Raw genomic sequence first — 12,474 nt, 5'->3', positions numbered from 1 at the left:
AATTATTCGGCAAAGAATATTTTCATACACTAATGTTCAAAAACGACACTTTTGGCGGTGCAAAACAATTTCAAGCAGATAACCTGCTAGCAACTCGATCGGCATATTAAAGAGGACTCCATTAATTATTGGAAAAAGTAAAAAACTCCGTGTCTGAATCAATTTTCTTTAACGTACTCAACAAAGCAACAGCTTGGATAACGAAAAATAGTTTTCTAAAATACCTGAGAAAGTGGAATGACTATTTGTCACGATAAGAAAAAATTGCTTGCTATTATATAGCTGTCAAATGTTAATAATTCGAAACATATAAAGTTCTCCTTGCTTGCAAATACAACATTGATTGTTCAACCAGACTCTACAAAACCATCTACAACTTCAGTCTTCTTAAAAGGGAAATTATACCTACCTATCGACGGTAGCATAGAAAGAGTGACTGTGAAAAAGCAAGACATAAAAACTGAAGAAAACTGGAATTACGGGTTTGGCTTATCCAAAATTTAGTTACTGAAATTGGCAAATCTGTACAAAATGATGAAGACCACAATCTTGTTCTCGATGATCTTCAAGCTATGCAAGTTATCCAGAGGAACTGAAAACAGGAAGGTGCAACAACGAAAGTGAACAGCCAATATTTGATCATTTTTTGTGAATAAGGTGTTAATTATTTTTTATTTGATTTCATTTGTAGTATCTCGTTTTTTATATAACCAGAATTCTTATAATTATTATTTTGTTTTTTGTTATTTTCGTGTAGTGTAATAAAGTCTGTGATAAAACCATTCATAAAATGGCAAAAACCGGCGGTTTTAGTAGTCCCATATCATTATATGATTGTAGTAACAGTTAAATAAATATTTATACACCTGTCATTAAAAAGAACAGGTTACTATATTTTCAAACGTATATTATTTTAAACTACGTTTTCTGTAAGCATCGAGTTGACAATATGAATGTTTTCAGGCCAGAGCAACGTTAACTGAGCGTGGCTGCCAACTTTTGAGAAAGGATGGTCTCTTGGACGAAGAACAATTCCGAAATGCAAAAGATACCCAAGAATCGATGGCAGATAGTATTAAGAAATTGGAAGCTACGGTGCAAACTTTGCAAATTCGACTGGCTAGACTTTTGGCAGAATATACCGCTAGCCAAGCAAAAATCAAACAAAGACTTACCAGAGTGGAAAATAAGTATGTAATTTGTTTTTTGATTGTCGCAGTTTACAAAACTTTTTAACTAAAACTACGATATAATAGATTACGTTTACTTTTAACAAACAGAATAAAGAACCAATTAATAAAATATTACATATATTGGGTGTACGTAACATTTGATTTCCTATTGTTTCAAAACATTCGAATTTTTTCAACAGAAACATGTGTTCTATATGTTTTACGATGAATTGATTTTTTTAAATTTGTAAGAGTTTTAATTTTCCGTAAAATTATAATGTTATCCACCGGTGTAAAAATTGACTAAAATTAAACCGTTTTAGTTAAAGTCTAACAAACTAAAAATTAAATTAGTCAGTCATAATTAGTAATATTTCATCAAGACGCTTAATTCTAGACATTAGGTACTACTAATTAATCAAGATAATTAATGTCATACATTTCGAATTGTATTCAACTTGAGATAACAATGAAATAGTACCTAAATTTTTTCCACGGCAGCACTGCAAGCCATTTGGAAGTGGGCAATAAAAGACATACAAGCACCAGAACATGCAGCCCGGTAACATGACTGGGCATCTCATCATTCTAAATAAATGTAAGGTTCCCATAGATATGATTACGGATGCTAAGTCTACCAAACTATGTTTTATCAAAAACTATAAAATCATGTTACCATGTCGAATTAATGGATGCCGATGCTCGCTATACCGATAGGTTCAGATTCTTTCATTTTTCAGGCTGAAACAAACGCTATTCTTGCATGTGCAATTCCTTGCGCACAACTAAACTTCCGGAATGCGAAAATAATTAACCTCTCAGATGGTAGAGCAGCACTTGACTCTTAAAATTGAGTCAAAGCTAGTATGGGACTGTAACCAATCTTTGAAGTCACTGAAAGCACACAACAAAGTTACTCTATTTTCGGTAACTGACCACAGTGGATTACACGGTAATGAACAAGCTGATTCCCTGGCGAAGAACGGCAGGACTCTCCTTTTATAGGACCTATACCTTTTATGGACTTTTCAAAAAGCCATGTCAAATCATGGTTATAAAAAAGTGGGAAGAAGGAATTAGAAACATGGAATAAGACTCCAGATCTGAAGCAATCAGAGAGATTTCTTTCTTATTGTATCAACTAGACCCTTTTCATTGAGCAAAGATGAGCTGAGTAAAGTTACTAGTCTGCTCACTGGACACTGTTCCGGAAACTACCAACTGAAGAGCATTGGAGAAACTCTTTAACAGCACATGTCGTTTCTGTAAAGAGCTAAAGAAAGCGCTGAACACCTCCTTTATGAGTGCAAAACTATCTTCCATAGACAAAGGCTATGTTACTTACATAGAAATCGTTGCTACCTGAGTGGTAAACAATTCGGGTTACATAATATTTTTTATAGTATACAGAGTAACCTTACGCTCTACTCGAATTTATATACCATCGGAAGTAGTCGGTGATGTACTATAACCAATATTTTTCACATGTTTCCATGGAAGAAATCCATCAAAGTTAGATCTGGTGATCTGGATAGCTAACTCCATAGTAGCTGACTGCTTCTCTTTCTATCAATCTATTAGGAAATCTTCTTAGATCTAATTAAAAATGCGCCGAAGCTTCATCAAACTCCTCTGATATTTCAAGAAATATACTTCAAGAGATCCCAAAACAACGTTCGCAATAATCTAAGGAAGTTGCGTCAATTATTGGAAACTATTGGAAAAATAGGGACCTATTGCGTGATTCTCCAAACGTTTCATTTTCGAAAATGCTATGATAAAATGGCGTTAGAATGACAATAAAAAAAATCTAAAATTATCTAGCTAAACTGAACAATATTATAACAAAAATGAGAGGCTCCGATAAAACACTGTTTCTGTTTATTACATGTAGCAAATCGGTCAAGAAATGACACCAGGCGACTTAGTAAAACATTATTATGAAAAAAAATATTTTTGGTGAAGCATTTACAACTTCAGGTATGATATAAGACTAAGGGTGTTATTCAATACTTTGAAAATAAGTCATTTGAAGAAAAAAGTCAATTATGTATAAATTTAGCTAAAGTGACTCTATTATGAAATAATAGAATATCCCGATTGATATATCAAGAAAACCTAAATCACTGTTGAAAACTACACTTACCTTAATTACATGGATTAATCGGGAATGAAATTAAAATTTTGGAAAATATCACTGTTTGGACACTAGAGATAGTATAAATACAAGTTACACACCCTGTACATAAGCAAAACACGTGCTTACTTTCGAATTGTTTTTATGTACCGGGACCCAGAAGCAAAGAGAAATGATACAGCTGATAAAGCGGGAACAAACAAGCTCTTCATTGGACACGAACCCTTCTGTAGTATCAGCTATAGAACAATGGAAAAAGCAGTGGAACAGATAGGAGCAAAACTAATTATTGGGACAAGCTACAGGGGCTGAGACAGGCAAACACTCTTCTGGGAGAGAAATCAGAGTAGATCTGCTGAATGTATCAACCTTAGTGAGAACAATCTACAAATACTAACAGGAGTTCTATCGAGGTACTGTCGCCTCAACAAACAGTCGAAGACGCTAGACCTAGCGGATAATGCAGCGTGCAGATTTAGTTGCACAGAGTACGGAATCTCTATCCACATTCTCTCGAAGTGTGAAAGACAAAGGAACTCCAGAGCACTACAGCTGGGAGCGCATGAAATAGAAGACGAAGATCTCTGGCAATTAAAGCCACCCCACAATCTAGACTTTTCAAAAGGAGTGGGATTAATGGAAACACTGGGTTCTCCAGTATCGCAGCAAGAAAGGGGGACACAATAGATCCTTTGGGTCGCAGTATATACGAGACCCCAAATCCATACATACATACATGTATCGATAGTGTAGCTGATGTTTTTCGTTTGTTGTACAAAAACAATTTTCGCCTAATCATACAAAAATATAAAATAAAATTTGTACGTAAGATTTTATTACTTTCAGCCTTAATTTCTTTTTTCTCCTCCATATACAGTAAACAATACAATTTGACACTGTTTTGGAAGGACGTCTGTGGGTGTTTCTCTGTAAACTGGGCAACTCGTTCTAAGGAAACTGTCTAGGCAACTTTTTTGCTCATAATATAATAAATTTTATTTGAGGAACAAGTATCCGTCTATTTATTAATATAGGGCAGAGGAACCACAAATATTTCCATTACTTTCGAAAATATTAAGCATTTTCTGAAAAATGTATACAGGGAACTGTTGTCAAAGCCAGGGGACTGTGAACTTGAATAAAAAAATACTATTTGGTATTTGTTACATGTAAGAAGTCAATTTACCATTCTTGGTTGGTAACAATTAATGCCAAGTATCTTATCGACTAAAAAACACTCTTTATTCAGCTACAAACATAGGAAATCCTTTCAATTTTTGATCTCATCAACAAGGTCAAACTAGCAATGATTTATAAGAATTGAGTATCAAGTCATACGATTATAAGAATTATGACCATTCTATAACAGTTATCTCTAACTTTGGGATGAGTGTAAATATCTATTTTCACTTCTATGAAAAAGGTGAACCTGGAATATTCACAGTATAAGCTTAATGGAAACTATAATATAGCAGATTCTTCGTGAAAGTACGCCAAACGCACGGTTTCTGAAACTGCAGTAGAAGTCTTTGTTTCGCACTATTTCGTATTGTATTGATTCGATGTTTTATACCTGTTTCTTGATTTAACTCGCAGCAATGACAGATAAGCAATTTGCTGATTCTTCTATATTCATTTGGCTGTTATACAAATCAATATTTTCATGATAATAATGCCATTGATGCTACAGAAATCGGTTAAAGCTCTCCATAATTTCATGCGAGAAATATCGAATTGAATTACTAAAATTCCGATATAATTTGACGGAAAGAAGAAAAAATCTTCCCACTGCCCACTGCCCACTTCCCAATGTTACTTACATCCCTTCTATTTAATTAATTGAACGGGAATAAGACAATTTCTTCAACATACCAACATATATCTAATACGTATATTTTCACACCTTTCATTTTATATTCACAGGGAAAAAGAAAAGGAATTGGTATCGAATGAACCTCCAAATGAAAATATGCTTGTTCCACATGGCAGAAGAAGACTTCATTCGTACGAAGTAAGAAGAGAAACTACCAATTTAGGCACTAGACATAGAACTATATAGTGAAAGACCAAAATTAACACTATGTTGCTATTATTATAAATATGTGAATTATTCATGGCCGTTACGTTTTAATTTCAGAAACTCGAAGGCTCTTGAATGACAATATTTTTTGTACTAGAACTCACAATCATATTTACACCAAGTAAAATATTCCATATTCTTTTTGCACTTACTGTAATAAAGAGATACTTATATACGGTGGTAAATTTTTTTGTAATAACTTCTTGGAGACAGTAAGATTAACCATTTCGTTTAATTTTTAATATTTTTAACTCTCATACGCTCTCAAGCCAAATATGAAATGATCAAAATTCTTTTAATTCAAATAAAGATATGACCAAGAGGTAGAGGCAGATCAAGAAATACCTGGACAAACCAAGTTGAACAAGATACCATAATGCTAGAAATAGTAGACTGGAAAGCAAAATGCAGAAACAGAAAAGAATGGAAAAGCTAACAAACGAGGCCAGGGCTGTAACAAACTGTAACAAAAAGAACAGGACTTAATCCAAGAGATTGAACGGTATAATAATGAATGATGATGATATATTTATGTAAAATTTCCTGATCAACGCTGCAATAGTTCATAGGAAAGTAATCAAAAACATATAAACATACAAATAAAACAACAGTTATTGATGCTAGAAAAAAACCACATGAGACTGGTGACAATAATCACTAGATCTGAAACAAAATTATAAGACTATTGCTTATTGCTATAGACTTCAAGTTCGGCTTCCACACATCAGAAAATCTACAATTCTGATTGTAATATATAATATCTAACTGGACATTATGTATTTCAATTTCTCAATAAAAACAACATCAAAATTCAGGCTTCAGTTTGGCACATAATTTAAGAACTCTAATGTACGGTACCCGAAAAAATGTCAACATAAGAATTTTAATGTAGATACTTTAACCAACTTAGTTCCAATCTAACAGGATGAATTTCAATAAATCTTCATAAATTATAATAAACTGTTCTACTAGGTTCTCATTTCACTCTTTAAGTACTTGTTACAATCGAAATTTCTCTCTTTACAGTACCATAGGCAAGCTACGTGCTTTTCCTGAGTGTGCTTTGTCAAATTCAGACAAACCTTCAAAATAAATATTCATAATATTCACAAAGAAAATGAATGATCTCGATATCCAAAATCGAATAGAATTACCGTATTTCTTAAAAGGGTATATATTTGTTAACTTTTGAATACCAAAAACGAATCAGAAAATATTTTTTTCTAATCTTAGAATACTGAAAATTACATAATATAGAATAATGAAAAAAAAATTTCAAGGAATATAATAAAAAAGAATGTTGTAAACAGCAACTAATATTCTATGTAACACCCATTTGCACGTATCAAACCAGCACACTTTCAACAAGTTGTACAATAAATTTTGTGCGATATCTGCCCAATATTTTGGAAGAATATTTCTAAGCTCCTTTATGGTTTATGATAGCAAATTGTAGTCATCAATGGTTTTTGGAACTGGTCCCCACTATGGATTCAAATCAGGCGGTAATTGATGAAAATCCTGACTTTCTATTTCCTCCAAAACCACCGCAGCTCGATGTGGTCTTGCATTATCATCAATAAAAATTAAGTGCCTACAGCGACATAAAATTGTGGCAGTATTTTAGCTTCCTTATACCTGTTCTGTCATGTTCCTGGTCCAATTTCCTGACCAGACCATAATTTTGACCTCCTTGAAAATCGGAGAATGGTGTCAATGATACTTTCCTTAAAAATCACCTGGATCTTAAATTAATATCAAAGATTCTTCACCTCATTGTTGAAATCGATACAGAAATACATCTACTCTTAAAAATTCTTCATCATAAGATTCTGCTGGTTAGGCCAGATAACCATTAGCAATTAGCAATGGCAGTTGTTACTCTGGTCTTTCAGTTCTTCGTCTTTAAGCAACAGAATCGACTGAGCATCCTCAATTGATACTTTGGGATAGATTTAATCGATTAACACCCATAACCTAAACACACGTCAACTAATTTTCGGTAGCTAATTTTCTTCTTAGCATTATCAAAATTAACCAAACTTCTATACAGCAGTTTTATATTTTTATACAAATCATAATAAGCAATTCTGAATTCAGATTGCTAATCAAAGACCTCACAAATCTAGGAAAATAATTCCCAATGATCACGTTGGAATAAAATATAGCTTTTCTCTAATATCAATAAAAATCTGAAAATATCCTTAGCTTCTGAATAGGTACATTGCACTTTAAAATTATTAAACATATTAGACTTTTAAGAAATCAATTATCTTCATAAAATGAATGTTTTGAAATAAAATAAAAGCATTTTTAGCTTACAATAATATTTTATATTATCAAATAGTCAATTATGTCCAAAATCATTAATATAAAACACATTGAATGAATCATGTGAATTAGTATATTACAATACTAGGGCAGAAAGTTACAAATTTCTGCACTGCAGGCCATGAACACGGCGAACAGCTCAGAGCTCTAAAACTTCTACCCTTCTGCTGTATACTATTCTTCTTTATAGCCGGTGGAAACTAACTAAACCTTTAACGAGGCAGAAAGTTAAAGATGTTTGCATTGGTAAAGCTCTGAGCCGCGTACCATAATGTTCAAGGCGTAGCAAAAATTTAGATTCAAAATTAAAATTGAACTTCTTAAGGCCTTAAGGCCTAGGCCTGACCTCTCTTCTGGATTGGCCCTCGAGCTAATAGCTAAAATATTCTACCGCAGTCATCAACTATTAGTATTTGTTTATGCTGCACTTATATATTCACAACTTCTTCTCAATCATAAAATTAGACTCTTTCCATGAACAGGGAAAGTCTTTCTACTTTATTCCATGACACAATAATAGATGAAGGGATGTAAATAAATATTTCTGTATTTCAATAGTTGTATTAGTTTATATATTTGTTATTCAAGAGTATAACTTAATAGTTTCCGAAGTTTTAACATTTCTATCTCTATCCAATAAAAGTTAGCGATGACGGTATGTGGATAAAATTGATGTAGTTGTTCCTGGGGAAACAAAAACGCTTAAGACTCCCAAGAGTAAATTTTATCAAATATAATCGCTGTTACCATCGCTAACTTAAGAAATATCTGTCAATATTTGTACATCGATTAAATGGTGTCAAGATGTTTTATAATGTTTTCCATTCTAACTGGTGAAAATCACGATGAATACATTGCATATGTAGTTTACTTACCTTAATATTAATTCAAAAAACTACAATTTAATCTCAAAAGTTTTCATAACGTAAATACAATAGTTTCGACAAAGGACATACAATCATGACGTTGAAATTTTTGAAACCAGAGGTGATACTAATACTGAACTCACTATTTACTTCTTGCACTATATCAACACTTATAATTGCACTGTCTGGAAGCGCGTTTCGATAGCCAAGCTATCGTCTTCAGAGATCGATTAGATTTTTATAAAAATAATTTTAGTTATGTTCAAGATAACTTTTGTATCCGAAGCTTCTACAACTTAAGCCGGTGAACTTTTGAAATGTTTCAACTATCTCATCTTTCGTCAATGTTTCTTTAAACTAAAGAATAATCAGAGATCACATATAGCCAAATCAGATGAATAGGTGAGATATTCAATAACATTATTTTCACGTAAATATTCAACTGTCTACTGTGCAGTGTATGACGAAGCATTATCGTGATGCAAAGTTAACCCTACAGGCTAAGATTTTGAAAAGTACCAGTTTGCTGAAGCTCTGCATTGATCTTCAAGCTCAATTAATTTTACTAATCCTCTACTACTAAAGAAAACTGAGTACAAAACTGTCTTAATAGAACTTCTTTTTGCCAATGTTGGTGAACGTTCTTCAATATACACACGGCTGTCATGGCGGATAGGAAGATAATGTTACTATTTTAGAAAGATTGAGATGTCCACCATTATTTAACATTTCTTTTGTTTTTTGTACGACACTCACACGCTCTGCCTCAAGTTGATCGTGTAAAATTTAATTGGCTGCTGCAAATTCAACATCAAGGGTTGCCTCAATCACTTAATAAGTGCATGTTGGATCTTCTTCGATCATACGTCTCACTCTATCCAAGTTTCCTACAGTAACTGAAGAACAAGGCCTGCCCCCGCATGTCTCATTACAAAGCGATATCCTTCTTTTTAATTCGCTATATCTGCGAAGCACATTTATTTGTAAAGGTTTTTATATTTCGATGACAAATCGTATGTGCCATTATTAACTCTATGCTAACGGCGACCCAACTGCGGTCAGGGTTAAGAATGGAGGTATTGAAAAATGTTTCTAACTCCCCTAGTTTGGTGTCATCTCAAAATATACATAGTGATCCTCGTATTTCACTATAACAATTATAACTTTTACAATTCGCTAATATTTCGGTTTCTGTAGAGTACGAAATAAAACATTGATTTGTTTTCTAAAATAATAACGGCTATAAGCCTTAACTTAATGTTGTCGGTATGCTATTTGTCAGTTTATTCCGATGATCAAGTTTTGTGTACAAAATTTTTCAAGGATCTAAGAAAAAATTGTTCAAAAGCGATGAATCAGAAGATTTGGCTGACCTCTATATGGTATCGCTTTTTCCAATCCATCTATCTTGAAAAACTTCTTTTGCAATTTGGAACAGTAGCTACTAAATTGAGGCGATGTTCCGTCCTGCTAAAACTAAACGTCATTAAAATGGTTAGTAGCTGCATTTCTTATGAAAGGAACTATACGAATTCAAATACTTTAACCGTGTCCAACTGATTTCTTCAAATAATGATGGGACTCTAAATGTGATCATAAACGCACTTCTTCGCATATAATCGTTCATAACTTTTTTACAAAGCATCAAACGCAGCTCATATATTTTTTTGTAAATCTTCATAAAAAAACGAACATTTTGGAAAAAAAATTGAAAAATGTTTGTTTAATCATTTTTTATATCTAACAGTCAAGCTTATTAAGATACCATTTTTTTAATGGTGAAAATTTTTAATTTTTCAAAGTTTACTTTTAATATGGTACACTTGAGTACAATAAGTGATTTTAAGAATGTTTTTGCTCATATAACTTACTTAATAAAAAAGTTACAAACGATTATATGTGAGAACAGGTCAATTTTAAGAGATATTTTTATTATTTTCAATTGTAAAAACATAAAAATCAACATTTTTGTATAATTTTGTTTTTTAATTTGTTCGTTTTTTTGTGTAGATTATGAAAAAAAATATAACAACTCCATTTGATTATTTTGAAAAAAGTTATCAACATTTAAACCTGAATGAGTGCATTTTCATGAACATTTAAAGCCCAAAAACCAATATAAGTTATCATTTTTTCTATTCCCATCATTTTTTTTTCGTAAATCCGCCGTAAAAACGAAGATTTAAAAAAATCATCGAAATCGGATGATTTTTCGATTTTCTAGAGACATATCGCAGTTTCGGTGCATTGCGTAGACTCAAAACTCACTTACGAAGTACCATGAGTTAAAAAAGATTAAGTAATTTACCAATATGCGACGTTCATAAACACATATTTAGATTTCGTAGCACTAGTTCAAAAATTTATAAATGTAAATGATGAGAGAAAGACAGTTTTTGGTGAATTTGGAAAAAAGATAAATTAAAATAAAGTTGAATCAAAACAAACTTATTCAATTTTCTTACAACAATCGATTAAAAGGTAGCCAAAGTGGCTACCTTTTTTTAGTCGTTATAAAACCCCTTTTAAGATTTAGATTGTTGCGCCCCTGCAAACAATCATTTTCAAAGGTATTTCTACAATTGTGACTATTAACTTCACTTCATAACATAGGAAAAGACTATCTTACTTTTATTGGGTCTATATCCACCTTTTACAAAATTCCATGATAATTTTCAATTCTTGTACATACAAGTATTAATCCTATACATCCCGACCCATTATTTGAAAAAAATCTATTCTAAAAAAAAATCTAATAGAAATCATTTAATATCAATAATTTATTCGAGGTTTAAGAAACGTTTTTCTTATTAATTTATTCATTATTTCAATTCCTTTAAAATTTAAGTAGAAGGTTCATATTCCTCACTTCCTCCAAAAAAATTTTTTTAAGAATCATACGAACAATCGTCAGAATTTTATTTCAGATTAATGATCAATTATTTCTAATTATATTTTTGTTAAAATTTCATGTAATGACAACACCTTTTCAAAACTTCAAAAAAGTTCTTTGCAATAATCAGCATCTTCATTGAAATTGAATCCGACAGTAACAAGTAACATTGAATCTAACAATAATTAATTGAATGAAATTAAATTCCTCTTTTTCTATCCATTCCAGCATTTCAGTCTTTTTGGTGATGGATGGAGATGGTTTGTCAACATATTGACGAGACACATTATCCAACATTACCTGTAGGTTAATTTGGTAGTCCCTAGATTTACAATTTGGTTTCCAATTAATGTATATACTTGAAATAAATCCTGCGCCACTTCCTGCATGACTGACTCTATTTGAATTCGACGAACAGTCCTTTAAACAATGAACCTCCCTGATTAAATCAAAAAGGTAAAAATTACAAGATTATATTCAATTTAAATTAATATTAAGTTAACAAAAAAATAGGTATCGTGATTCTCGCCACAAGTTTAATATAAAAAAAATTAAAGTCTGTGAAGCTAAAATCTTCTGTAAAATATAAATATGAAACAATTTTTCACAGATTAGATAGTAATTATTATATAATATTACACTGGCAGAGTCCAATATGAATTGAATATTATTGTCGATGTAAAGTGGATCAGTGTTGAATATTCTTGGTTTTCATTCCAGCTCTGTTACACTATAATATCTGTATAGTTTGTGCAATAAAATGGCGCTTCCAATTCATAATCAGTAGCAATTTCTAAAACAATTTGCATGCTGTCTTAACAATTACAAAAAAGTGAATAAAATAAACCCAAGATCTCCATAGCTGAATATCGTTATATTAAATATGTTTACTGGTCCACTTTACCTTCTAAAACGGATGACTCTTTTAGAACAATACTTTAAGTCATATTTTATTTTATTCGTTGGTGGAATTATTTCTATCTCATCATATCTCA

At 31.9% G+C, this 12,474-nt stretch overlaps 1 protein-coding gene across 3 annotated transcripts in view; it reads left to right on the top strand.

Moving 5' to 3' along the window:
* The window catches only part of LOC130897966 (cyclic nucleotide-gated cation channel subunit A), a 224,062-nt gene extending 213,562 nt beyond the window's left edge, over positions 1–10,500 (top strand). For all 3 annotated transcript variants that reach the window (XM_057806963.1, XM_057806962.1, XM_057806964.1), the window contains 2 exons: positions 964–1,190; positions 5,233–10,500. In XM_057806963.1, the coding sequence (XP_057662946.1) occupies positions 964–1,190; positions 5,233–5,368 (363 nt within the window). In that variant the 3' untranslated portion in view covers positions 5,369–10,500. The remainder of the gene's footprint in view (positions 1–963; positions 1,191–5,232) is intronic.
* The last annotated feature ends 1,974 nt before the right edge of the window (positions 10,501–12,474 follow it).

This window comes from Diorhabda carinulata, chromosome 9, assembly GCF_026250575.1.
Source record: "Diorhabda carinulata isolate Delta chromosome 9, icDioCari1.1, whole genome shotgun sequence".
Lineage (NCBI taxonomy): Eukaryota > Metazoa > Arthropoda > Insecta > Coleoptera > Chrysomelidae > Diorhabda > Diorhabda carinulata.
Note: the sequence above shows the minus strand (reverse complement) of the source record. Positions and strands in the feature narration are given on the sequence as shown.